This window comes from Ochlerotatus camptorhynchus, unplaced genomic scaffold (genome assembly GCF_037179485.1).
Source record: "Ochlerotatus camptorhynchus isolate MF236.1 unplaced genomic scaffold, CSIRO-AGI_Acam_v1.1 ptg000316l, whole genome shotgun sequence".
NCBI classification, from domain to species: domain Eukaryota; kingdom Metazoa; phylum Arthropoda; class Insecta; order Diptera; family Culicidae; genus Ochlerotatus; species Ochlerotatus camptorhynchus.
This window is the reverse complement of record NW_027040804.1, coordinates 4,316,071-4,340,890: the sequence shown is the minus strand read 5'-3', so window position 1 is coordinate 4,340,890 and position 24,820 is coordinate 4,316,071. Positions and strand designations below refer to the sequence as shown.

Here is a 24,820-nt window from a genome sequence, read left to right as displayed (position 1 = left end):
GTTCATCTAGATAAAATTGATAAATAGCAGATTTTTTGCGATGGGCCCAATCTTAGATCCATAGGACAACATTAGAGACATTTCCCCTACTTTAAAAATCAAAGGCGCATTTTCATTGTCTGTGTGGCAAATAAAGTTTAATTTTGAGAACCCTTGAGATTATTGATTTTTTGTGTGAAAAGATGTTCTGCTTTTAGAATGTTTCAAATGTTTTTTTTTTCAAAAAAAAAAATTGCTGCAGTTAAGAAGAACAGTGTAAATGCTGGAATGTTTGGAGATGTTTTGTTACTATTAGTTTGAAAAATATACCAGATGTGAAAGTTCTTCAAATTGAATTTTCACAACTGAAACTGTCGTGGAAATGCATCCTCCCTTAGCTCAACCGGTAAAAGCGCAGCTACAAAGCAAGACCATGCTGTAGTCGAAATTCTAGTAAAACGCAATGTTTGTTTTGATTCGCTATGAAAGTTTGACAGATAAAATGAGGGGTTATTGGTTTTTCCTATGTTTCGAGGGGTGAATCGATTAGCTTGGGACCGAAAAGAGTACCAGAGCTGAGCCAAAAAGTTGAGCACGTTATTTCGGGACCTTCTAGTCTTAGAGTTACCTGTATGGTATTAGCATAGAGCTAACTCTAAGACTAGCAGGTCCCGAAGAAACGTGCTCAACTTTTTGGCACAGCTCTGGTACTACCTTCGGTCCCAAGCTAATCGATGCACCCCTCGAAACATGGGAAAATCCACGAACCCCTCATTTTATCTGTCAAACTTTCATAGAGAATCAACACAAACATAGTGTAGTAAAGGGTGATACGGTCAAAATTTGGTCAATATCAACTTGACGTATTTCTTTCAATTTTGCATTTAAAAAACCTCATTTTGAAGGTGTGTGTGTGTAGAATGTTGCTCCTATTTTGATTTTGGAATTCACTCTTCAGTTGTCAAAATGCCGTCCAAGCAAGAAGAGCAGCGTATCAAAATTTTGCTCGCGCATCGCGAAAATCCGAGCTACTCGCACGCAAAGTTGGCAAAATCGCTAAAAGTTGCCAAATCAACCGTTACAAATGTAATTAAAGTGTTTGGGGAACGTTTGTCGACAGCCAGGAAGTCTGCATCGGGGGGAAATCGAAAACCGGAAGCCGCTGAGACGACAAAGAGAGTTGCCGGTAGTTTCAAGCGAAACCCTAACCTCTCTCTCCGAGATGCCGCAAATAAGCTGGGTGTATCGTCTACAACCGTGCATCGAGCCAAAAAACGAGCCGGACTATCGACTTACAAGAAGGTAGTGACTCCAAATCGCGATGATAAACAAAATACGACGGCCAAAGCGCGATCCCGGAGGCTGTACACGACGATGCTGACGAAGTTTGACTGCGTGGTAATGGACGACGAAACCTACGTCAAAGCCGACTACAAGCAGCTTCCGGGACAGGAGTTTTATACGGCAAAAGGAAGGGGAAAGGTAGCAGATGTTTTCAAGCACATGAAACTGTCAAAGTTCGCAAAGAAATATCTGGTTTGGCAAGCCATCTGTACCTGTGGCTTGAAAAGCAGCATTTTCATAGCTTCCGGGACTGTCAACCAAGAAATTTACGTGAAAGAGTGTTTGAATAAACGTCTGCTGCCTTTCCTGAAGAAACACGGTTGTTCCGTACTGTTTTGGCCGGATTTGGCATCTTGCCATTACGGTAAAAAGGCCATGGAGTGGTACGCCGCCAACAACGTGCAGGTGGTTCCCAAGGACAAGAACCCTCCCAACACGCCAGAGCTCCGCCCAATTGAGAAATACTGGGCTATTGTCAAGCGGAACCTAAAGAAGACCAAAAAAACTGCTAAGGGCGAGCAGCAGTTCAAGGCAAACTGGCTTTCTGCGGCGAAGAAGGTGGACAAGGTGGCTGTACAAAATCTGATGGCAGGGGTCAAGCGTAAGGCCCGGCAATTCGGATTTGGAAAAGCGGAAGCCTAACTGAATATTTTTCCTGAATTTTATACTAATTGAACTTGAAAAAGAAATTTAATTTGATTTTTTAAATAAACGATTTCACCGATTTACACGCGTTTTCCCTTGACCTAATTTTGACCGTGTCACCCTTTATTAGAATTCCGACTAGAATGGGATACGTTAATACGTCCTCAAGTCTACGTAGTGGTAGTGGTAGCATGTGAGTTGTTCGTGGTCGCGTTTCAATGAAGTTTTTTGGCTTGAAATACCTCCTCAAGCAACGTTTCTCTTCGATATTCTGACTCGTTATGCGAAGACATGCCTGAATATTATTATTATTATTTATCTTTATTAGGGAGGCTTTCAGCCTTGGGCTGGTTCGCCTCCAACATGCCTGATTAGTGTGGAGTTCAAGAACATTATCTACGCTAGTGAAATTAAAACGTATTTCTAAATGTGCCTATTCAGTATACTCCATATTGGCTCTGTACCGTAATTGTGTTCATCTGCTATCTCATTTTACTTACACACTACCTTGAACACTCACTGGATGAACACAAACAGAGCAGTGACTCGTGCTGTTACTACAAAGATGAGTAAATCTACGCTCGCTTTGTCAACCGGTTCCAAAAGTGACAACCAAAACAAAAAAAAAAACGATCGAAGGAAGACTTGGATAAGACCGAAGAACAAGACGAAACCTTCGACAATCTGTTGGTGCGAATAAAACAGATGATCGATGATGGAAACACGAAAATAGAACAGAAGATCGAGTCAAGCAATAAAGCCGTTGTTTGTGAAATTGCTACACTGCGTGAAGAGGTGCATCAACTGAAGGCCGACTACGCCCGTGATTTAAATCGGCTAAACGAATCTCATGCAAAAACGGAATTGGATGTGCTGAAAAACAAGGATGCTGTTAACAGATTGCCGAAATCAAACGATTTTATTTTGACTGGAGTACCCTACAGCCCCATGGAGAACACTGGTGCTCTAATTCAGAAAGTTGTAGCTGCGCTTGAATACAGTGATACGAATGCCCCAGTTGTTTATACCAAACGATTGGCTCGAACACCTATTGTTGCGGGTGCAACACCACCGATTTTGATCCAGTTTGCCTTCAGAGCATCCAGGGATGAATTTTTCCATCGCTATTTCGCTAGGAAGAATTTGAACTTGACTCAGCTTGGATACGACGTTGACAGACGCATCTACATAAATGAGAATCTCACAGAATCAGCTCGTTACATCAAAGGGACTGCTCTTAAGCTAAAACGTTCTGGGAAGATTCATCATGTTTTCTTCAAGGATGGGATCATTTTTGTGAAGCCGACTGAAGACGTTCCAGCTCTGCCGATTTACTACGTGGACCAGTTGGCGGAGTACGGATCGATCAAACATCAACATCATTAAAGCCGTCTATACCAAACCCTTTCCTACGAATTTCATTTATTCCTTCATTGATATTTCCATGACTCCGTTCCTACAATTATCCTTGATATCTTCCCTCCTAAAAGTCAGACATCGTTGGACCTCGGATAAATCTTCATCATGGGCGTTGTTTATAACTGATGCTGTTGCTGTTGTTGCTGTTGCTGCCGTTGTTCCCGTTGTCTCACTCCATCACCATAGTCACCGCCGAAGCAGACATTGTTGCGTTTTATCGACTTCAATTGAGTGAGCGATCGTACATCACATTATCAGATGAGTAGAATATTAACGAAAACGATAGAAATGTATGTTGTTTTGTTCTTTGACTCGATGCTCTTTCCATTCCCTTCCTTCAATCTACTTTTCCGGTTCATGCTCTCACTGTTGATCATGTTTCTGTTTCTCGATGTCGGTTAATCAGATTAATGTTGCACGGACAGGACAAGGTATTGCTGATATCCCACGAGCTGTTATGAATGTGGCCTTACTGGATGATTGCTTGAACGTATGTCATATGAATGTGCAAAGTTTGTGTGCTCGTCAATTAAGCGAATTCAACGAATTTAAGCATTGTTTTGCTAGTAGCAAAGTTGATATCATTTGCGTATCTGAAACCTGGTTAAATGAAAGTATCGACAATTTGCATTTGTATTTATCACAAACTAGATCTTGATTGCAGAGTTATTGCTGTCTCTGATTCTCTAACGGAATTGGAATATTGTAATCGAACCGAATATATGTTTATTGAAGTTCGAGTAAACAATAAATTATTTCTCCTCGGTGCTATTTATTCGCCACCTAGAGTTGACTGCTCTAGTTTGCTAGATGAAAAGCTTTCCGAACTGTCACTTAATTATTCGAATGTTATTTTGATTGGAGATTTCAACATTGATGTGAGTAAAACCAGCGTTAGAACTTCACGCTTTTGCAGTGTTCTGGAAAATTTTGGATTAAACATTATCAACAATGAACCAACGCACTTTTACTCTGGTGGAAGTTCACTGATTGATTTACTGATAACTAACGATACTGATTTTGTTCTAAATTTCAATCAAGTTGCTGCTCCTGGTTTTTCTCAACACGATATAATTTTTTCATCACTTAATATATCTCGTAGAAAGTTGGATCTCCCTAAGTTATTTAATACATATAATCGTATTAACTACCCTCTACTACAAAGTACGTTGACAAATTTTGATTGGTCCCCGTTATATAGTATTAGTGATTCTGACTTGGCACTCGAGTTCTTCAATGCACACATTGTTGATCTTTTCGAAAATTTCGTTCCTCTGCGATCTGTGCGGTCCAATCCCAATGCGATGTGGTTCAACAATGATATATTGAATGCAATGATTGCGAGAGACATTGCATATCGACTTTGGATATCAAGTAGAATTGAATCGTATCATATTCAGTTTAGAAGACTTCGTAATCGGGTAACCAGTCTGATAAATAAGGCTAAATCAAATTTTTGAGCAGTGGCTTGGAAGCTGCTAACTCTAGTAAAGAGCTGTGGAAAAAACTTAAACATTTGAATGTTACCGGAAACTCTAATAGCAGTGTGAAGATTCATAATACTAGTGATGAAGTTAATGCCTTTTTTGGTGAACATTTTACGATAGATCCTGAATTACCGACGATACCACCACTGAATCCTGAAGGTTTCCGTTTTTCTCCTTGCACTGATTTGGAAATTTTGTCTGCAATTTTATCAATTTCATCCAACGCGATTGGTATGGATGGTGTTCCTTTAAAGTTCATCAAATTGATTTTACCCTTCGTAATAACTCCGATTTCCTACCTGTTCAACTTGTTCATTTCGACCGCTAGATTTCCTCGTGCATGGAAAACCGCAAAAGTTATTCCAATTCGGAAAAAGCCTGCAGGCACTAGCTTGAATAACCTTCGCCCAATCAGTATCCTATGTTCATTATCTAAAGCCTTTGAAAAGATTCTTAAATCTCAGATTCAAGAGTATATTAACCGATTTAACTTACTCAGCCCTTACCAATCAGGTTTTAGGTCAGGGCACAGTACAACTTCATCACTTCTTAAGGTGCATGATGATATCCATAAATTAATTGATAAAAAAGGAGTTGCTTTTTTACTTTTGATTGATTTCTCTAAAGCTTTTGACAGGGTCTCACACGTCAAACTACTGAAAAATTATCACACCAGTTCGGATTCTGTCGTGAAGCTGTTTCTTTGATCAATTCGTATTTAAGTGCTCGCACTCAAGTGGTGGATATTGAAGGTAATCTTTCGGCTCCCATTAATATATTATCAGGTGTACCCCAAGGGTCAGTATTGGGTCCTCTTTTATTTTCATTATTCATCAATGACCTTCCGTCAGTATTGCAAGTCTGTTTGATCCACATGTTTGCGGATGATGTTCAATTATACCTCTGTTCAATTGATGCATCTGTAGAAGAAATGGCTCGTCTAATCAATAATGATTTGAAGTGTGTATCGCTATGGTCTTCAAGAAATCTGCTTCCGATAAATTCATCTAAAACAAAAGCGATGTTCATTTCCAGACGGCAGACACGCATTGAGTTACCAAATCTTTTTATAAATAATGATATTATTGACTTTGTTAACAAGGCTTCTAATCTCGGTATAATATTACAAAATGATTTAGAATGGGATTCTCAAGTAAATTCCCAATGTGGAAAGATTTATGCTGGATTACGACATTTAAGGCTAACGGCTGCTATGTTATCGGTATCAACCAAAATCAAGCTTTTCAGCTCTCTTTTGAAACCACATTTTTCGTATGGACTTGAACTGATTTTAAATGCTTCTGCTAATGCTTTGGATCGTTTAAGAGTTGCCTTAAATCACTGCGTACGTTGGGTTTTCAATTTGTCAAGATACGCTAGAGTAACACACTTACAACGGCAGCTTTTGGGCTGCCCATTTTATGAATTCTTTAAACTGAGAAGCTGTGCTACCTTATTCAAAATTATACATCATGGCCCAAACTATCTTCATGAAAAATTACAACCATTCAGAAGCGCTCGAGTAAGACACTTCGTAGTACCGCAGCATAACTCCTCTCATTACGGTAGTACCTTTTTTGTTCGTGCAATTATACTATGGAATCAGCTTCCTACTTACATTCAATCTATACAATCAGCTGCAGGATTCTACCGTGAGAGTTTGAACTGGTTCAGTGGAGGGAATTGAATGGAATGGAATGAGCAAAGGGTTGAGCTTTGACTATATGTTTTTAGTATTACTTCTACGTGAAGTCAACGATTTACATAGTTGAAGATGCTAATTTCAAATAACAGACTGTAGTGGTAATTTTTATACGATAGATGGAGTAGATGAAAGCATAGAGTTGATAGTTCCGTTAGAGTACGGCAGTGTGAAGATTGTATATAGATATTAGAATAGCGAACTAGGACAACTTTTAAGGAAGGTACAAATCGGTTTTTTCATCTCTCTTTACCAAACTCCCCCTTTGGAGAGGGATGGTGAGGGGTGTCCCCCCCCGCCACCACAATTGAAGTGCGGTAAAAATCGGTAGAACTGTTTCAAACACACAGTTGGTACTTGAACGGGTCGGTTTTCATCTCTTTTTGCCAGTGGTGGCGGGGGGGGGGGTTTAGTTTTAAGATCCGCAATTACAAAAATGTTGATGTACTAAAAAAAAATCATGCAATTTGACAGATATCAAAACGTCATTACCATTTTCACATACTCGCCATCTGTGAGTCAATCGTCACTTTGATTCTTCAATAGTTCCATCGCAAATAGCGATTTTTTTTTTCATTTCGTCCCACTGGGGGTGTAAACGGATCGATTTCGTTTCACGTGAACTGTCAACTGCGAAAAGAGAAAATTGGAAAATTTTCCACAACCATTTTTTTACAACCTTTTTCGCTAGCTAAAGATCAAGATTTTTCACTTGCTTCAAATTTCAATTCGCTTTGAACTGTATACTAGGCGTAACCGGTAAACTATGTTTCCGAAGGCTTGATAAAATTTGATAATCATTACTGAGACCTTTGCCGAAGGCTCGGCTGTTGAATTCTCGGAACTATTTTTTACCGGGCTTGGAGAGAAAAATCTAATTGTGTACACCAGTAGCAATATGCGCATTACACCAATATTCTCAAACTACTAAACGGTGGTAGGTGTACTAATCCCATAAACTTCACTAGCTGAGCCAATACAGCACCTATCGTTGTCCTGAGTAGCATCTGACCATCAGTCAACCGTAATCAGTTGAGCAGATTGGGTGTTTTGTCACGTACGTTATAGTTTGTCGCAGCTGCACATGCATATAGTTGATAGTTGTATGTAATTAGTTAAGTCGATTTGTGTACCGCGTCTGATAATAGTGTTAGTGTTGATGTGCATTTTGTTTACAACGCATTGTTGTCTAAACAGCAAAGGTGTGTGATAAGACAAGGTGACTTTGTTGGATGCTCTGAGCTTGCTGTAGTTTGTGTTTTTGATAACGTCGTTAAGCTGTTAGTCTCCTCATCATTCGTTCTGAACAGCTGTTCCCGAGAGTGGCGTACTTTAAGGTAAGTCGCGTAGTTCATAATGTAGGCGAGAATGTCGGCTTGGTGATCCGAAGGACAGTATTAGCTATCCAGAGTGTGTTGCTTTCATGCTATTTCTCGATTGTGTTTTCATAAACCGCTCTGAATATCAATGAGCACGCGACAACCAGTCTGTTGAGCCATTTTAATTTTTGTGTTGATCGTGTTGGCGGTTGGCGCTCGTGGTATCACTATATGTATGTATACAACGTTCGGGGTGATCTGTTGTTGTTTACTGATTTTTCAGAATGAGAGTGAAAGGCAGCAATTTGTAATAGTTTCTTGAACTTGAATAGTGAGAATGTAACAATAAACATCCGAAAATATAACACAGGTTGTGAGCTGGTACTACGTCGTTACGTTGTTTATTACACATTAGGTGCAATCAATATTGAATAAGATTCAGTATAGTGACCCGTATCCGGTTGTGCAAGGTCTTTTTCGAGGTAGCATTGAGCTTTCGGCAATTTGCTACTTTGTATTGCAGTGTAACTTTTGCGAGCATTCTTCACTAGAGGGAGGATAGTTGCCAAATTCTCCTAGTAAAACAGGTTATTTTCGGGGGAAAAAGCTCCATATAGAAAAAAAATGAATGATTTCCCGTGGAAATTTTGCTTCAATCGCGAACTCGGCCAACAATAACAACTCAACGACTGAATTCAATTGACTCAGAGAATTTTCGTTTCATACGAAATTTACTCATATTTTGAAAAAGCTTCAGTTGCTCCCCGTATAAAAAAGAACCATAAATTCACAATGAAATGTATTGTAACCATACAATAGAATTTATTGTATTTACAATAAATCATATTGTATACAACGATAAACGAACCAAAAAATGTATTGTTTTCACTATATAATCTATGGTAAATGAGCAAATCTACAATAGAGCAAGGGGGTTGTTATGTATCTTAAAAATAAGATAAATCACTTTTTCGCGAACAAAGATGAACCATTTACCAATAATTGTATTGTTGTTCTATTGTTGAAAATTCTTACTATATGGAACGTATTGTAAATCTATTGAAATAACAATATGCTAAAATCTCTTGTACAATATACGGACAATAAGATCGATTGTTGGCAAAATATTTTGATGTAATTGTATTTTATTTTATGGTAATTGTATTGTTATTTTTTTCCGGGTCATTAGCTACGAGGAGCTGCAGGTTTTTCCAAATATGAGTAAATTTCGTATGGAAAGAAAATACTCTGAGTAAATTGAATTCAGTCGCTGAGTTGTTCTAATTGGCCGTGTTTGAAAACTAACTTTTATTATTTCAGTATGCATCGGTGATGATTTCACGGAAAATTAGCATATTTCGGAAAATGGTGAATATGTGTGATTTCCACTAAGATGAAAGTGGTAGGAGAACTTACTTTATCATGCTGATCATAATGGATAAATTGTTGTGTAGAACGCCAATATTCAATAAATGCTTATTTTTAGCCAACCGGTGGAAGCTAACGATTTTAAATTGGCTCATTACTTGACTAGCCTATTGGTCCCAAGCACATCTATAAGCATAGAGGTAACTCTAAGACCAGAAGGTCCCGAAGAAAAGAGCTTAACTTTTTGGCTCAGCTCTGGTACTATCTTCGGTCCCAAGCTAATCGATTCACCCCTCAAAACATAGGAAAATCCAATAACCCCTCATTTTATCTGTCAAACTTTCATAGCGAATCACAACAAACATAGTGTAGTACTGGAATTTATACTAGAATGGGATACGCTAGTCGATTTGCTTGGGCCAATAGGCTAGTCAAGTAGTGAGCCAATTTAAAATCGTTAGTTTCGTATTGATTGTTGCTATAAGCGTACCGCATTCTAGTCGAAATTCTAGTACTACGCAATGTTTGTTTTGATTCGCTATGAAAGTTTGACAGATGAAATGAGGGGTTAGTGGATTTTCCTATGTTTCGAGGGGTGAATCGATTAGCTTGGGACCGAAGATAGTACCAGAGCTGAGCCAAAAAGTTGAGTACCTTTTTCGGGACCTTCTGGTCTTAAAGTTACCTCTATGCTTATACTCTAAAATGGTGCTGGATGGTTTTCAAAGTGATAACATGATGACAAATCATCTTTATTTTGAATAGTTCAGCAATTAACTTTTGTTTACACCTTATTTTCGATGCAGCATTGATGGTGCCGTGAAATGAAATGAATATATTTTATGAAAGTTCATCTGGAAAAGTCACAGATGCACATCAGTCTGATTGGAAAAACGTCTTCCTCTTCAATTCGAAGGTTATATATTATAAGGAGTTTACGCAGGTTTGATCAAAATTAGGATTTAATGCTTATTATCACGACTTTTATGTGTAGCCTGCCAGCCATTATCATCATCATGCAGTGGCGACATCTGCGCTGAGCTTTTACTGAAATCCCCATATAAATCTGTTCTGTACGTTGACCCGATGGTGCTGCAACCACGATCTGAAGCCATGATGTTTCGCTACACCAGTTCCGAGCCAGTCACTGCTGTATTGTGGTTCTTGAGGTTATCTCTACAAACATTGAAACACTTTTGATTTCTTTACACTGGATTTTTCCTGTTGAAGTTTGATACGCATATAGTCGTTAAGCGAAGAGCTGGTTCATTCTGGATTAGCATCGACTTGCTGTGGTGTCCGGCGTTGCTCGAGCATTAAAAGATGATGAAATTGGAATTGCACTAATCTCTTTTCAAAGGTGGTCGACTACATTGTGAGCTTATAAACATATAAGGTACACTGGGATATTCAGACCGCGGGGTAAGTGGAAACGACCATTTCGAAATCAGAATGTTTATAACTCTCGAAAGTTGTTCATCGAACACGCATTTAACGATTGGAAGATTGCCGTAAAAGCTCAACGCAGATGTCGCCACTGCATGATGATGATAATGTTGACAGACTGCATATAAAATTCGTGAAAATTAGCGTTAAATCATAATTTTCATCATGCCTGTGTAAAATCCTTCCAATATAACATTCGAATTGAAGAAGAAAACGTTTTTACGATCAGACTGATATGCATCTTTGACTTTTCCAGCTGAACTTTCATAAGATATATTCATTTCATTTCGCGGCTCCATCAATGCTGCATTGTAAATATGATGTAAACAGAAGTAAATTGGTCAATTACTCAAAATAAAGATGATTTGTCATCTTGTTATCACTTTGAAGACCATCTAGCACCATTTTATGGTATGGTGCGTGTTGAGTAAATCAAGTTCCGGTGCGTTTTCCGTCGAAAATTGTGAGTATCAATATGTTTGCTTAAAAAAGGCCAAAATGAACATTTATTGAATATTGGCGTCCTATGCAACCAATTCTCTATTACCACCAGCATGATACAACCTTTCATAAGTAAACTAACTTAATTTCCACTTTCATCTTAGTGGAAATCGCACATATTCACCATTTCCCGAAAAATGCAGCTGCGCAGGAGGTAACCTCTCCCTGTGGATGCAAACTTGTAATGCATAATTTGCCATGAAAACCTCTCCGGTCCATACCGAAATAAAAACAATTAGTTTTCAAACACGTTTTCTTACACGATTCAAGCAAAAGTTTCCACGAGAAATTATTAGTTTTTCTTTATGGACCGATTTCCCCCAAAAATCGTCTGTTTTACTTTGAAAATTTGGAAACTATCCTCCTTCTAGTAGTTCTGACTTCGAAATGTAGGAGGCGAAAGCTTGGAAAAGTTTCACTGCAAGACGCCAATCAATTCCAATGTTTCTTAGTTGGTAGTACCACCACCCGTGGCGCGCATAGTTAATTGCCTGTGTTTGACGTTTGCACACTATCTCCATTCGTTGAGGTTGAGGTGACGGTAGTGCTAAGAAATAATCAATGTGTTACGTCTGCCTGTGTCGGTGCTATAAAACGGGAAACTGCATAGAGCCAATGACGTCATCAGCGGTACGATATAATTGCTCTATAGAGTTTCTCGTTTTATCGGTTTTATCGCACCTAAAGAGCCTAAATTTATAAAGAGGCGACACCTTATCCATTTGACAGATCTTCTGCTCGATTGGAATGACTTTTCCTATGACTTTGACAGACAATCGGTTGTTCCAATTTTGACATGTCGTCTCTTTATAAATTCAGGCTCTTTAATCGCACCCACACTTAGACATTAAGATTTCAAATGGCCGATCCCGGTGTACTTCACATCAATTTAGTGGACTATCTGTTTGTCTGTGACCGAACCTTTGTCCAAAGTGGTACCACATATAGGAAATATTATTCCATTAGATAATCCATGGCATAATCAATGCCCGTCTAGTCCGGCAGCTGATAGCTCACCCCCAGCTAGACTAATCTAACTGTTTTTGAAACGTCTTTTGCAAATCACTAGCTGCTTACTCCGGTCAGGGTCTAATACGTCTGGTTTATTGTCGTTCTTCTCCCGCATTAATCCTGCATTCATCCTCACTCGTCACTCCGTCATTGATAAAGATTTCCATTCATTATAAATCCTGAACCGCTGTTTACTTCACTTTCAGTCTTTGTTCGACCGCTTTACGTATTGCACCAGTTTTGCCGTAGAGGGGGAAACAAAATGGATCGTGTAACAGTTCTGGACGGGGGCTTTGCCACCCAGCTGTCGGTTCACGTCGGGAAGCACGTCGACGGGGATCCTCTGTGGAGTGCCCGGTTCAATGCGACCAATCCGAATGCGGTGTTCAAAACGCATCTGGATTTTCTGCAGGCCGGTGCCGAGTGCATCATGACCAACACCTACCAGGCCAGTATTGAAGGATACATGGAGTATTTGGATGTCAGCGAAGCGGGCAGTTTGCAGTTGATCAAGTCGACGGTTAAGCTTGCTCAGATGGCAAGGACCAAGCATTTGGCAGAGAACGCCGTCCGGCGGGTTCCGTTGGTGGTGGCTTCGATTGGACCCTACGGGGCGCACTTGCACGATGGGTCGGAATATACGGGGGAGTATGCGGACTACGTGTCGGTGGATACGATACAGAAGTGGCACCGGTCGCGAATCGATGCCTGCCTGGAAGCTGGAGTGGATGTGCTGGGGATCGAGACGATCCCTTGTCAGGTGAGTGTCTAATGCCATGTACAGGATGACTAGAGCTCTTGTAACAGAGCTATAAACTTTAAGATAGGAATCGTGGTGAATTTGGCCAGACTGTGCAGAGAGTTTGTCTTTTAAATTCGCGTGAATAACAACGTTGCACTGTGGTCCAGGTTGAGGTCCAGCATGGACATTTAGAAAGTCCTAATGCTTTTCTATTAAGTTTTAAATAATTGCTATCGCGGTGAAGTTTTTTTGGTTGGAATTGTTGCTTCGTTTGACCGTTACAAAAGTTAGGGTGGTGCTCAAATTAATTGATATTCAAAAAATGATATTCATATTTGTGAAAATAAAGTTTTTCGGAAAGTTGTAGCTGAGTTAATTTTAAGCTACTTTGTTGTATAAATTATTTTTCTATCTTAACGTTTTCATTTCAGATAAAATTTTCAGAACTTATTTAAGGTGTTCCTGATAAAAAAAATTCTTATGAAAGTCGCCATCGCCATCGCCATCATTGATCATGTTAAAATGATAAAAATTCACATATATGTATGTCAAGTAAATCTAATTACTATCTAAATCCAATAAATCTAATTACGATTTATAAATAAATTTATTAATTTACAGGAAGCATTAATCAGTAAAACCATATTTTCGGCACGTTTTTATGTTTCTAAAACTATTGGGAAAAATTATCAAAAATCCAAGAAAATCAGTTTTTTACTTAGATTCATGACAAAAATTACATGTAAAAATATTTTTTCTATAATCATGAAACAAATTGGACTCTCATCAAAACCGAAAAGTTGATGTTTTGTAGTTTTTTGAGTCCAACTTTATGCCATGATGAGTTACAATTTTTTCCGCCTTAAACTAGCATTTCTGCACATAAAATCCCAGAATTATTACCCAAGATAGTTTGAGCTGAATCTATGACAAAAAGTCAAAAACAAAAGGTCGATGGACAAAAGCTCAAATGGAGAAAAGGTCGAATAAAAAAAAATCGAAGAGACAATAGTTCGAATGGACAAAAAGTCAAATCGACTCAACACGGAGAAAAAATACTATCCACAATTTGAGTTCTTTTTACTTAATATTGAGTTCAGTCCCTCACTTGCACCTTTTATTGTTGTCAAAAAAGGAACGAGAGATTCGACCCAACGATATTGTTCAGCCCAATAAGTTACTTTTGAGAAAATTTACGTGAATTGAATTTAATTTTGGGTAGAACATACTTGAAAGTATGTAAGTTTTTTTGCTGGTGTTGAATGGAATCTACTATATTCAGGCATAACATTTGATAACGACACAAAAGCATTTGTAAACAAACTTCCTAAGGCCCTTTACACGCGAACCAAAGTGCACCCACGCAAACCAACAACATCATCGGATAGGAGCAACTATCACCTTTCCGAAAGTGGTATTGGTTTGCGTGGGCGTACTTTGGTTCACGTGTAAAGGTCCTTAGACAGTTTGTTTACAAATGCTTTTGTGCCGTTATCAAATGTTATGCCTGATATGCAATTTACTCAAATTTGGGATATTGGGCCGAACCTCGGAACTGAGGGAAAAATACTTAATTTTGGGTAGTTTTTCGTCTCCTTGAAGGTCGAATTGAACTTAGAAGGACAAAAGGACGAATAGACAAAAGCTTGAGTTTAACATAGAGGGACAAAAGGTCGAATTGACAAAATGTCAAATGGACAATAGATTGAACGGACAAAAGGTCGAAATAGACAAAAAGACGAAGTGGACATAACTTTAAAGAACCAAAATCAAAATTGACAAAATATTGTTGAGAAATTTTTTGTTCAGAGTTTACAAGAACTTTTAAAAATGTTATGCAAATCAGTGGCGTCGCCCCAACCTCAATCTACCTGTTCAACAACTCTCAAAATGTAAACAAATAAAACAATATTGGTTCACATGGATACAAATCAGTGAAACTAGAAGACTCTGTGTCCTTTGAAAGTGATTTGAATGTAAACATGACCCTAAATAACGTTATCAAAGTTGTTGAACAGGTAAAAAGTGAGGTTACACGAAGCCACTGATGCAAATACTCCCAAAGAACTGCTCATTATTTCAAGAAGGAATATATTCTATATAAATGCAGTTTTTGACTCTTAAATTACGGTTACACGCACAGTTGCTACTTGTTGTTTTTATTTTCCAAAAAACTGCTCATGATTTGAGGAAGGGAAAATATTTGAGAGTATGCCATCCATTTTATCCTTCAACAATTTGACCAATCCATTTGGACCTTTTGTCCATTCGACCTTTTGTCCCTGTATGATCAATTCGATCTTTTCTGCATTCGACTTTTTCTGCATTCGACCTTCCTTTTGTTCTACGACTGTTTGTACTTCGATCTTAAGTCCTTCGACCTTTTGTTCTACAACCCTTGAGTTTTAGCTTAGATTTTTGTACATTTCGTAGTTGCTACTCGTTGATTGACAAGAACCTGCAAATTGCACATAGATCCAAATTAATAGGGCTTGGAAAGAGCTTACCATTCGCTTTGTACAATGTACATTGTACAATGAACGAACGAACGAACGAACGAACGAACGAACGAACGAACGAACGAACGAACGAACGAACGAACGAACGAACGAACGAACGAACGAACGAACGAACGAACGAACGAACGAACGAACGAACGAACGAACGAACGAACGAACGAACGAACGAACGAACGAACGAACGAACGAACGAACGAACGAACGAACGAACGAACGAACGAACGAACGAACGAACGAACGAACGAACGAACGAACGAACGAACGAACGAACGAACGAACGAACGAACGAACGAACGAACGAACGAACGAACGAACGAACGAACGAACGAACGAACGAACGAACGAACGAACGAACGAACGAACGAACGAACGAACGAACGAACGAACGAACGAACGAACGAACGAACGAACGAACGAACGAACGAACGAACGAACGAACGAACGAACGAACGAACGAACGAACGAACGAACGAACGAACGAACGAACGAACGAACGAACGAACGAACGAACGAACGAACGAACGAACGAACGAACGAACGAACGAACGAACGAACGAACGAACGAACGAACGAACGAACGAACGAACGAACGAACGAACGAACGAACGAACGAACGAACGAACGAACGAACGAACGAACGAACGAACGAACGAACGAACGAACGAACGAACGAACGAACGAACGAACGAACGAACGAACGAACGAACGAACGAACGAACGAACGAACGAACGAACGAACGAACGAACGAACGAACGAACGAACGAACGAACGAACGAACGAACGAACGAACGAACGAACGAACGAACGAACGAACGAACGAACGAACGAACGAACGAACGAACGAACGAACGAACGAACGAACGAACGAACGAACGAACGAACGAACGAACGAACGAACGAACGAACGAACGAACGAACGAACGAACGAACGAACGAACGAACGAACGAACGAACGAACGAACGAACGAACGAACGAACGAACGAACGAACGAACGAACGAACGAACGAACGAACGAACGAACGAACGAACGAACGAACGAACGAACGAACGAACGAACGAACGAACGAACGAACGAACGAACGAACGAACGAACGAACGAACGAACGAACGAACGAACGAACGAACGAACGAACGAACGAACGAACGAACGAACGAACGAACGAACGAACGAACGAACGAACGAACGAACGAACGAACGAACGAACGAACGAACGAACGAACGAACGAACGAACGAACGAACGAACGAACGAACGAACGAACGAACGAACGAACGAACGAACGAACGAACGAACGAACGAACGAACGAACGAACGAACGAACGAACGAACGAACGAACGAACGAACGAACGAACGAACGAACGAACGAATAAACAAACAAACCAAAGTCACACCAAATCTCACCCCCGATTATGTCACGAATGACCCAAAGGCGTTAATGTGAGTATAATAAATAAATCAATACATTAATAAATCAATAAATCAATTCATCTGAATTTACAAGAAATTTTGTTGTTAAATCATATGAAAATTATTCTCACGAGTACTTGATTATTGAAAATTGACACGATAGCTCATGATAGGTAGTTTCGCCTCGTGATAGTAAGAGAACCTGTCTTGTCATTTTCACATGATGACCGTGATATTTGCCAGCTCTGGTTAGGAATAATAATTAATCCGAAGCCCGTCCATCTGGCATACGAAACACTTGTTTTTATTCCCTTCATACAAAGCATTACATACTGTTATACATTGTGTTACACAAACGTTAAGGACACAATTTACGAACGCCTTTTCTCTTACCACATACCTTATTCTTTTTGTTTCACATTTACTCGGGCACATAGCTGACAATCTTCTTAGTGTACGAAGCTGCGAATATGTGTTTGCTGCAAAGAAGCAAATGCCGATTTGAAATTCCAGATCGGCACAGCTTCTGAATTATTAGAACTCTGCTTGGATCAGGCCTCGCTAAACCTTGTTCTTGTATCTACTCGTCAATCAGTACATTTCACGGAATGTATAAGCAAAAAATCGGTCAGCTAAATCAACTACCGTGTACATGTATACCAGATTCCATAGTTGGTGGCAGAACAAGTCTGAATCTCCCATGAAACATTTGTTTTCCCCCTTCCAGATGGAAGCCGAAGCCATGCTGGACATGCTGACCGAAGACTACCCGCACGTCCGGTTCTGGATTTCGTTCCAGTGTAAAGACAACGCTCACATCGCCCATGGAGAGAGCTTCGCCGAAACGACCAGCTACCTGTGGAACAAAGCCAAACTGCTGGGAAATGGTAATCTGCTTGCCATCGGCGTAAACTGTGTTCACCCGCAATTTGTCAGCCCACTGTTCCGGTCGGTCAATGAGAAACGCCCCGCCAAGGATCGGATCCCGTTGATCGTGTATCCTAACTCGGGAGAGGTCTACAACGTTGAAACTGGGTACGGGGAGGACATTCATTTAGTAGCAATGCTGGGACACATTTGTAATTGAGTTTACAATTTCAGATGGCAGGGAAAAGAGGACTGCGTCCCACTGGAACACTACGTTCCACAGTGGATCGAACTCGGAGCTCGCTTCATCGGAGGCTGTTGCCGTACCTATGCACGTGACATCGAACGTATCAAGCAGACCGTAACCTCACTGCAGGGGGGTGCACTTTAGGGGCTAGATTGTCTGCAGCACTGTGACAGCGTGAGACTATTTTCTCTCTTTAAGTTTTATCTAATTAGACACGTATTTCCTTGAGATTTGTTTAATGTTATGTCGATTTTATGTAGGCTACAAATAGATTTACGATTCACATAAGCCGTTCCTCACTCAACAGATATCATTAGCCCTGAATTGATCGCATACTGGACTTTTTCTCCAAAGCTTCTCATGACAGTGCATTCTGAATTCGTTCTTAATACATTCGTTGTACAGATATGGGTAACTGTTACAGTCAGTCCGGAATCGCATCAACTCCTCGTATATTTCTTCATATTTATCATTGTAGCAAGTGAAGGCCGCTTTGTTGATGGTTTCCAGTTCGTACTGGCTTCGGTTGACGTTGAGCTGCTGAATTCGGGACAAATCAACGTGGAATTCATCAACCACCCCCAAAGATCGGTAGTAGCATGCATGGACACACTGGAAAATAACAGTAACGTGACGTGATAAAAGTAGGCAGTAAAATTGGCTTTTTACCATAACTAGTCCCAGTGGGCTTTCGGTGAATTGGAATTTATGCTGATTGGTGCAGTTTTCGGTGCTACGCTCGGGAAGCCAATCTTGTAGAAGACAGCATTTTCCAATTTCATGGATCTGCAAATAGAAATCGCTTAAGCGTTTAAAATTTATCATGCAATCCAACAAAACAAACATTGGAAGCAGAACAAGAGCTTATTTAGTCAAAAATTTGCTTCGTCAGCTAAAAAACGGATTATTCAGTCTTTAATCAGCTCAAATTGTTTGTTGTGAATCTACCTACATTTTTCCGAAAATCGAGGCATTTTGAAAATGCCCCCATCTGAAATGAAAGATTAACGTTCAAGTTTTATTACCAGGACAGGTGAAATACGTTTGCGCTTCATACCGGTAGTTGTACAAGCAGCCAGGTAATCAGGAATCTACTCGCAGCCATTTCACTGATGGATCAACCACTACTGGATAGTGTCGCTCTACGTTTAGCTCGATGCGTAGTTACTGTTGAGGAATTAATAATTAAGATCGATCTGTAAAATTGTTCATATCCAGGACAGTCATGGTGGTTTCTCTTCGTTTCTCCATGAGTAAGCAGTTCCGAAACCAGATTTGTTTTTATTGATAAAAAATAACTAAATAAATAAATTTCTCATACATTTTCTTCGACCGAAAGGTGTTCACCTCTAACACAGCCATCAGAAAGTTAGTCCCTAACCAGTGATGCCACATATACACACAAAAAATAATCATTGATAAAATTAAAAATAACATTGGTAGAATTGAAAGTTTGCGTTGGTTCTTTTTGGTAGAAAGCGGATAGCTTTCGAATCGAAAGTCTGCCAACTGTCAATTCAAAAGTTGCCCGCGCCCTACTTTTAAAAGCTTAAACTTTCAAAATAAATTGTAGAACAGTCAGATGAAAAACGGGGCAGTGTTGAAATTGAAAGCGGATTATTTTAAATTCAAAATTAATATTTTCAAAACAACATCGTAGTTTTATTTTAAATCCTAAGAAAATATTAAATTTAAAGTTTCGATTTTAAATAAAAAGGTTCAAAAATATGTTTAATATTATTATTATATTTTTTACTATAATGATTGAACTGAAAATGAAAATAAGCAATCAAGTTGAGCGCAGTTCACCGTTTAACGTTGCAACTGAATAATCTTGGAGTTTAGTTCGAAGTTGACCTCTTCCGCCCGGAGGTAATATTCGCTTGGCAAAAGCGTGTGGAACAATGGTGCCGTCTTCTCCTGTGACCAGATTCTTGCGGTAGTTCTCTGCTCCAAACAGGGGAAGCAACACCCCAAGAAATCGACTTCCAGGGACATCATTCACGGATAATCTCGCAGTTTCCGAGGACAAATCGTTCATTCCTAATCGGAGCTCACTTTTCTGGTGTACTATTCTCTAGCGGAATTTTCTTTTCTCGTTACCTCGACGTGAAAGGTTGAAGCATTTTGTGTGACAATTCTACCGAAATTTCCTTGTTTTCCGTGGTTACCATCACCCTACTTCCGTAATTTTTGTATATTGCACTGCATAATCGTAGTCGATGAAGTGGTAAGTACATAATATCAGCGATTCCGGCAGGGGATCATCTTCGATGTGAATGCCAGAGTATCACCCATAATCACCTGTCCGCTGGTGTATGATCTACAGGAAAGAAATGAAAGTTAGTTATGATATTTATTGTCGAAGTGAGATAAGAAAGCACATACCTACCAATGTAAAGATTAGCGCCAATTTTTTTTTTGAACAGAACGATGGTTTCTTGCATTGAAGAATTCATAGCGTTGCTGTTTTTTTTCAGCAAGGCTAAGGTGATAGCTATGGTATCCTGTGAGTAATGACGGCCGCTCAAACGGGCAACTGAAAATGGATTTGTATAGAAGCATTCCTTGCCGGTCAGTGGACGGCCCCCACTTACCTATCTGTGACTGTATTTATCTTTGTGAGGATGGTGAGCAGGGTGCCTTCCATTCATTTTGACTAAAAAAATGTTTTAGGAAATTATGGAATAATACGATATTATGATGGTATTTTGGATGTTTAAGGAACAAGACAAATTTTTAAAGTTTGTGTTTGACACATAAAACCTGCAAATTTAGCTTTGACAGAGCCACAATGAGCGATTTTCTGATCGCCTCTTCGCGAAGAGTGAAGAGTGGGTGAGATAAATGACAAAATCGCTTATTGCGACTCTCATGTAGCAACATTGGCTGGTATTATGTGTCAAACACAAACTCCACAATCTTTTCTTGTTGCTTACACAAACAAAATATTATTATAATATCTTATTATTCCATAATTTTATAAAACGTTTCTTAGCCAAAATGAATGGAAGGAACCCTGATGGTGAGTTATTTACGGGCGTGGGAATATCATATCTTCCTCCAGAAGTTTGCTCCTGCATTCAGCGCAAATTGCCGGTAATAGAAGCCACTGGAATGATGGACAAGTGTTATAGCACAGACAAACAGACATAACTCATTGAATATTTCTCAATGTAAAACATCGTCGCTAAAGCATTACCGCCAGCTGTTGAGTACACTGTGGTGGGTAGTACGCTGAACAGATGGCGGTAGTGTGTAAACGTCAAACGCAAGGGAATTGACTATGCGCCCAACAGGTCGCGGTACTACCAACTATGATACCTTTGAATTGACCGTTAAATGCTTGTTCGATGAACAACTTGCGAGTGTTATGTCTGTTTGTCTGTGGTTATAGCTTATCTTCTTCATTTGTCATTTTCAATACTTACATCGAATTCCCAATCATCTGGACACAAAGATTTTCCACTGCTATTGAGATTATTCAACTTGATTTATTTTATCGAAAAAAGCGGCAAAAGAGGGTTCCGTGCTGCCAGTAAAAACATCCGTATTTTGACAGTTGTACAACTTTTCATTTAAAAGAAACACTTTTAAATTTACGAATCGAAAGTGAAAGAAACACTTTCAATTAAAAAATAAATAATTTAATTTGAATGTTTTCGTAGTTGAAACTATGAGTTTTGGGAAACTTTTAATTTGAAAATGCTTTATTTTTATTAATACAATTTTAGTTATTTGTGTGTACAGATTTATCTGTAACCAAACAGATTTTTTTCAATATTTTTATATAGATATCTGTATGAACAGATTACAGAATTTTCCTTGTCCAAGGATGAGGGGCTTGATGATGATTTTTCAAGTGTCGCTATGATTTTTTTTTTCAATTTGTTAAAATTTTAGTTTTTCTCCAGTTCATTGATTTGAAAGGTTCATGCGAGTTAATTTCACGGAGCCGTAAATTGTAGTTTTATCATAATTTTAATATTAGCATAAAATAAAATAGTAATTTTAGATTCGCTTTTGTAATGCTAAGGTAAATAGTTTGCTTTGAGTATAAAGTTAATTTATAAGAAAGTTCTTTGCACTTCGAAACTTGACGGGTCATACCTCTAACATAGTAGCAGTGACAGTGTCGCATGTCCTAACAACAACTGCCTGCGATTAGTGTTCGAAGGGCCGACAGGGCTGAATAAGGGTCAATACTAACAAAACTCTAACACTAACATGACCCCAAAAGTAACGTTCATCCATTGCACTAATAGTTATAATGTAGTTGTACTTTCCTAATAACCCATCTATCACAGACAAACAGACATAACACTCGCAGGTTGTTCATCGAACACGCATTTGACGGTCAATTTGAGTGTTTTTGATTGGTGGTGCCGCCACCTGTGGCGCGCACGGTCTGTTCCCTTGCCTTTGACGTCTGCACACTAGCGCCATCTGTTCAGTGTACTATCCATCACATGATACTCAACAGATGGCGGTAGTGTTTAAGTGACTATGTTTTGTGGAGAGAAATATTAAATGTGTTATTTCTGTTTGTCTGTGCATCTATGTTTCTTTTTCGTTGTGTGTGTGTGTGTGTGTGTGGGGGGGGGGGGGGGGGAGGGTTATTGTGACCAATACTAATACCTTTCTCTCTGTTCTTTTATTTCTATGTCCCTTCACCATCACCCCATATCCCATCATTTTGACGAGATATGAGTTACTTGCATGATGCACGCACAAGTCGTACAACAGGATAATATGCTGAGCGTGGTTCTATCACAAAAACCACGCAGGAACGAAAATCGATAGAGCTGAGGAATAATGAGGTAAATTCTACACAGTATTTTAAAGGAGCCAACTCTAAGCAGGTAATAATAGCAATTAATAATCAAACAACCATAAAAAGGTAAGAATGAATTTATCTATTTTAAATACAGTTTGTCAGCCCCTCCGCGCTTCAGACTTATTTCTTTCAATAATTTCACATAATCATAAATCTAAAATATTTTCATTCGTCATTCGTTAAGAGGGATATTTAAAGTATACTTTGGTTCAAGAAGATTACTAAAAAAGGGCATGGGTTTTTTAGAACATTGGAAAACATTTTCAAAAAAGAGGGCTGACAAAATCGGGTCATTACTGTATTCCATTTATATTTTCATGATTTATCACATGGTCGTAATCTAATACCATAGAGGTAACTCTAAGACCACTGGGTCCCGAAGAAAATCATTATTATTTTTGGCTCACTCAGTACCAGAACAACGGTCCCAAGCAGTCCCAAGCTATTTCACTCACCCCTGCATGTTCTGCATGAATCCACACACCCCTGATGTTATCTGTCAAACTTTCATAGCGAATCAAAACAAACATAGTGTAGTAATAGAATTTCAACTAGAATAGGGTACGTTAATCGTTTGCTTGGGACCAATAGGCTACTAAAGTGGTGAGCCAATTTAAAATCGTTAGTTTCGTATTGATTGTTGCTAATACACAGTTGATCACAATACGAGCCTAAAAGCTGCAGTGACCTAGTGAGCACCATGGCTCGAGTCGTCTGTTAGTATTGTGTATTGCATGGAGAGCCCAACCGAGATGCTAGCCTATTAAGACTGCAGTTGGTCAACTCTCGAAAAAAAAAATAGATTACAGATTTTTGAAAAATATACAGATTTTTCAAAAAGGAGAATATTTTTTTATATTATTGTTTATATTTATTAATTCTGATAAATAATTTTTTCATACTTTTGAGCAGCTTGAATTCAATCTGTGAGCATCAAACCCAAAACGTATTTTTCACTAAATATAATATGATTGTATTATCTTCGGATGGGCTTAGAATCTTTTGAATGGACTACTGATGTTCTGATGTTCTGATTTCTCGTTGGAAAGGATATTAGTTTCCCTTTCTTTTTATTTAATTAACCATGTCACATGGTGACAGATTCAATATTTAATTAACTATATTTGTGTGTCAAATCGGTAAACAAGTCATTTTAGTAAACCCAGGAAATTTCCCGTTGGAAGCAGATTTGTCTCTCGCTACTACTGGAACTTAATGTTTTGTATTTTCTGAATTGTAGGAAAGATACAAATCACTTAAAAAATCAAGGTTATAGCAAGCAAACTTTAGTCGTTTTTCAAGATTCTTAACATTAAACAAACTCCTTCTGAACTATGAATGAACTCAATGAAGATTTAGGTAAATCCACACTGAGACCATAATAAATAAATTACAGTACCCGTTCGATTTTGGAACGGTTCGATTTTGGCAACAAAACCACAAAACCGCTCGTTTTTGGCACAGGGTTCGATTTTAGCACCATGCCAAAATCGAACGGATTTTGAAAATAATGTTCCATGTGATTACAATTTTTTTATAAATGAATAATTATTAATAACGTCTATGTAATAAAGATGACTCACGGTGGTTCATAATCATCGAAGTCATACATTATGTTTGGGCTTGTAGTCAAAATACAGTTTTTTTTACAGATTTTTGTCAGCCAGAAACAGATTAAAAATATTTTTTGCGATGAAAATACAGATTGAAAACCAATAAAATGTGGCATCACTGTCCCTATAACAACACAAGCCGAAGCCGCATAATCATACAGCGTTGCACGTTCGGCATCGAGCGTGTTCGCTGCAGCGTGGACATCGTAGCATTTTTTGCTATTCATTCACCTATATAGGTATACATCAACTAAATACAGAAAAAGGAGGGGCATAGAATGATAACCTGAAAAAAAAATTACAGTGATATTTTCAGTGGAAACAATGCTCTAACATTAATATTTATTGTCGACAGTAAAAATGA

General features: G+C 38.9%; 2 protein-coding genes across 2 annotated transcripts; one reads left to right on the top strand and one right to left on the bottom strand.

Annotated features, from left to right (window-relative positions):
- Nucleotides 1-7,612: 7,612 nt before the first annotated feature.
- On the top strand, nt 7,613-18,244 carry LOC135707742 (homocysteine S-methyltransferase-like). The gene is made up of 4 exons (XM_065229624.1): nt 7,613-7,913; nt 12,428-12,981; nt 17,620-17,927; nt 17,994-18,244. Exons 2-4 carry the CDS (start codon nt 12,484-12,486, stop codon nt 18,148-18,150), a joined length of 963 nt encoding a protein of 320 aa, XP_065085696.1. The 5' UTR covers nt 7,613-7,913; nt 12,428-12,483; the 3' UTR covers nt 18,151-18,244.
- A 62-nt stretch (nt 18,245-18,306) lies between these two features.
- LOC135707744 (uncharacterized) lies at nt 18,307-19,218 on the bottom strand. The gene is made up of 2 exons (XM_065229625.1): nt 18,959-19,218; nt 18,307-18,792 (listed from the first exon to the last, which is right to left on the bottom strand). Exons 1-2 carry the CDS (start codon nt 18,995-18,997, stop codon nt 18,307-18,309), a joined length of 525 nt encoding a protein of 174 aa, XP_065085697.1. The 5' UTR covers nt 18,998-19,218.
- Between the last annotated feature and the right edge of the window lie 5,602 nt (nt 19,219-24,820).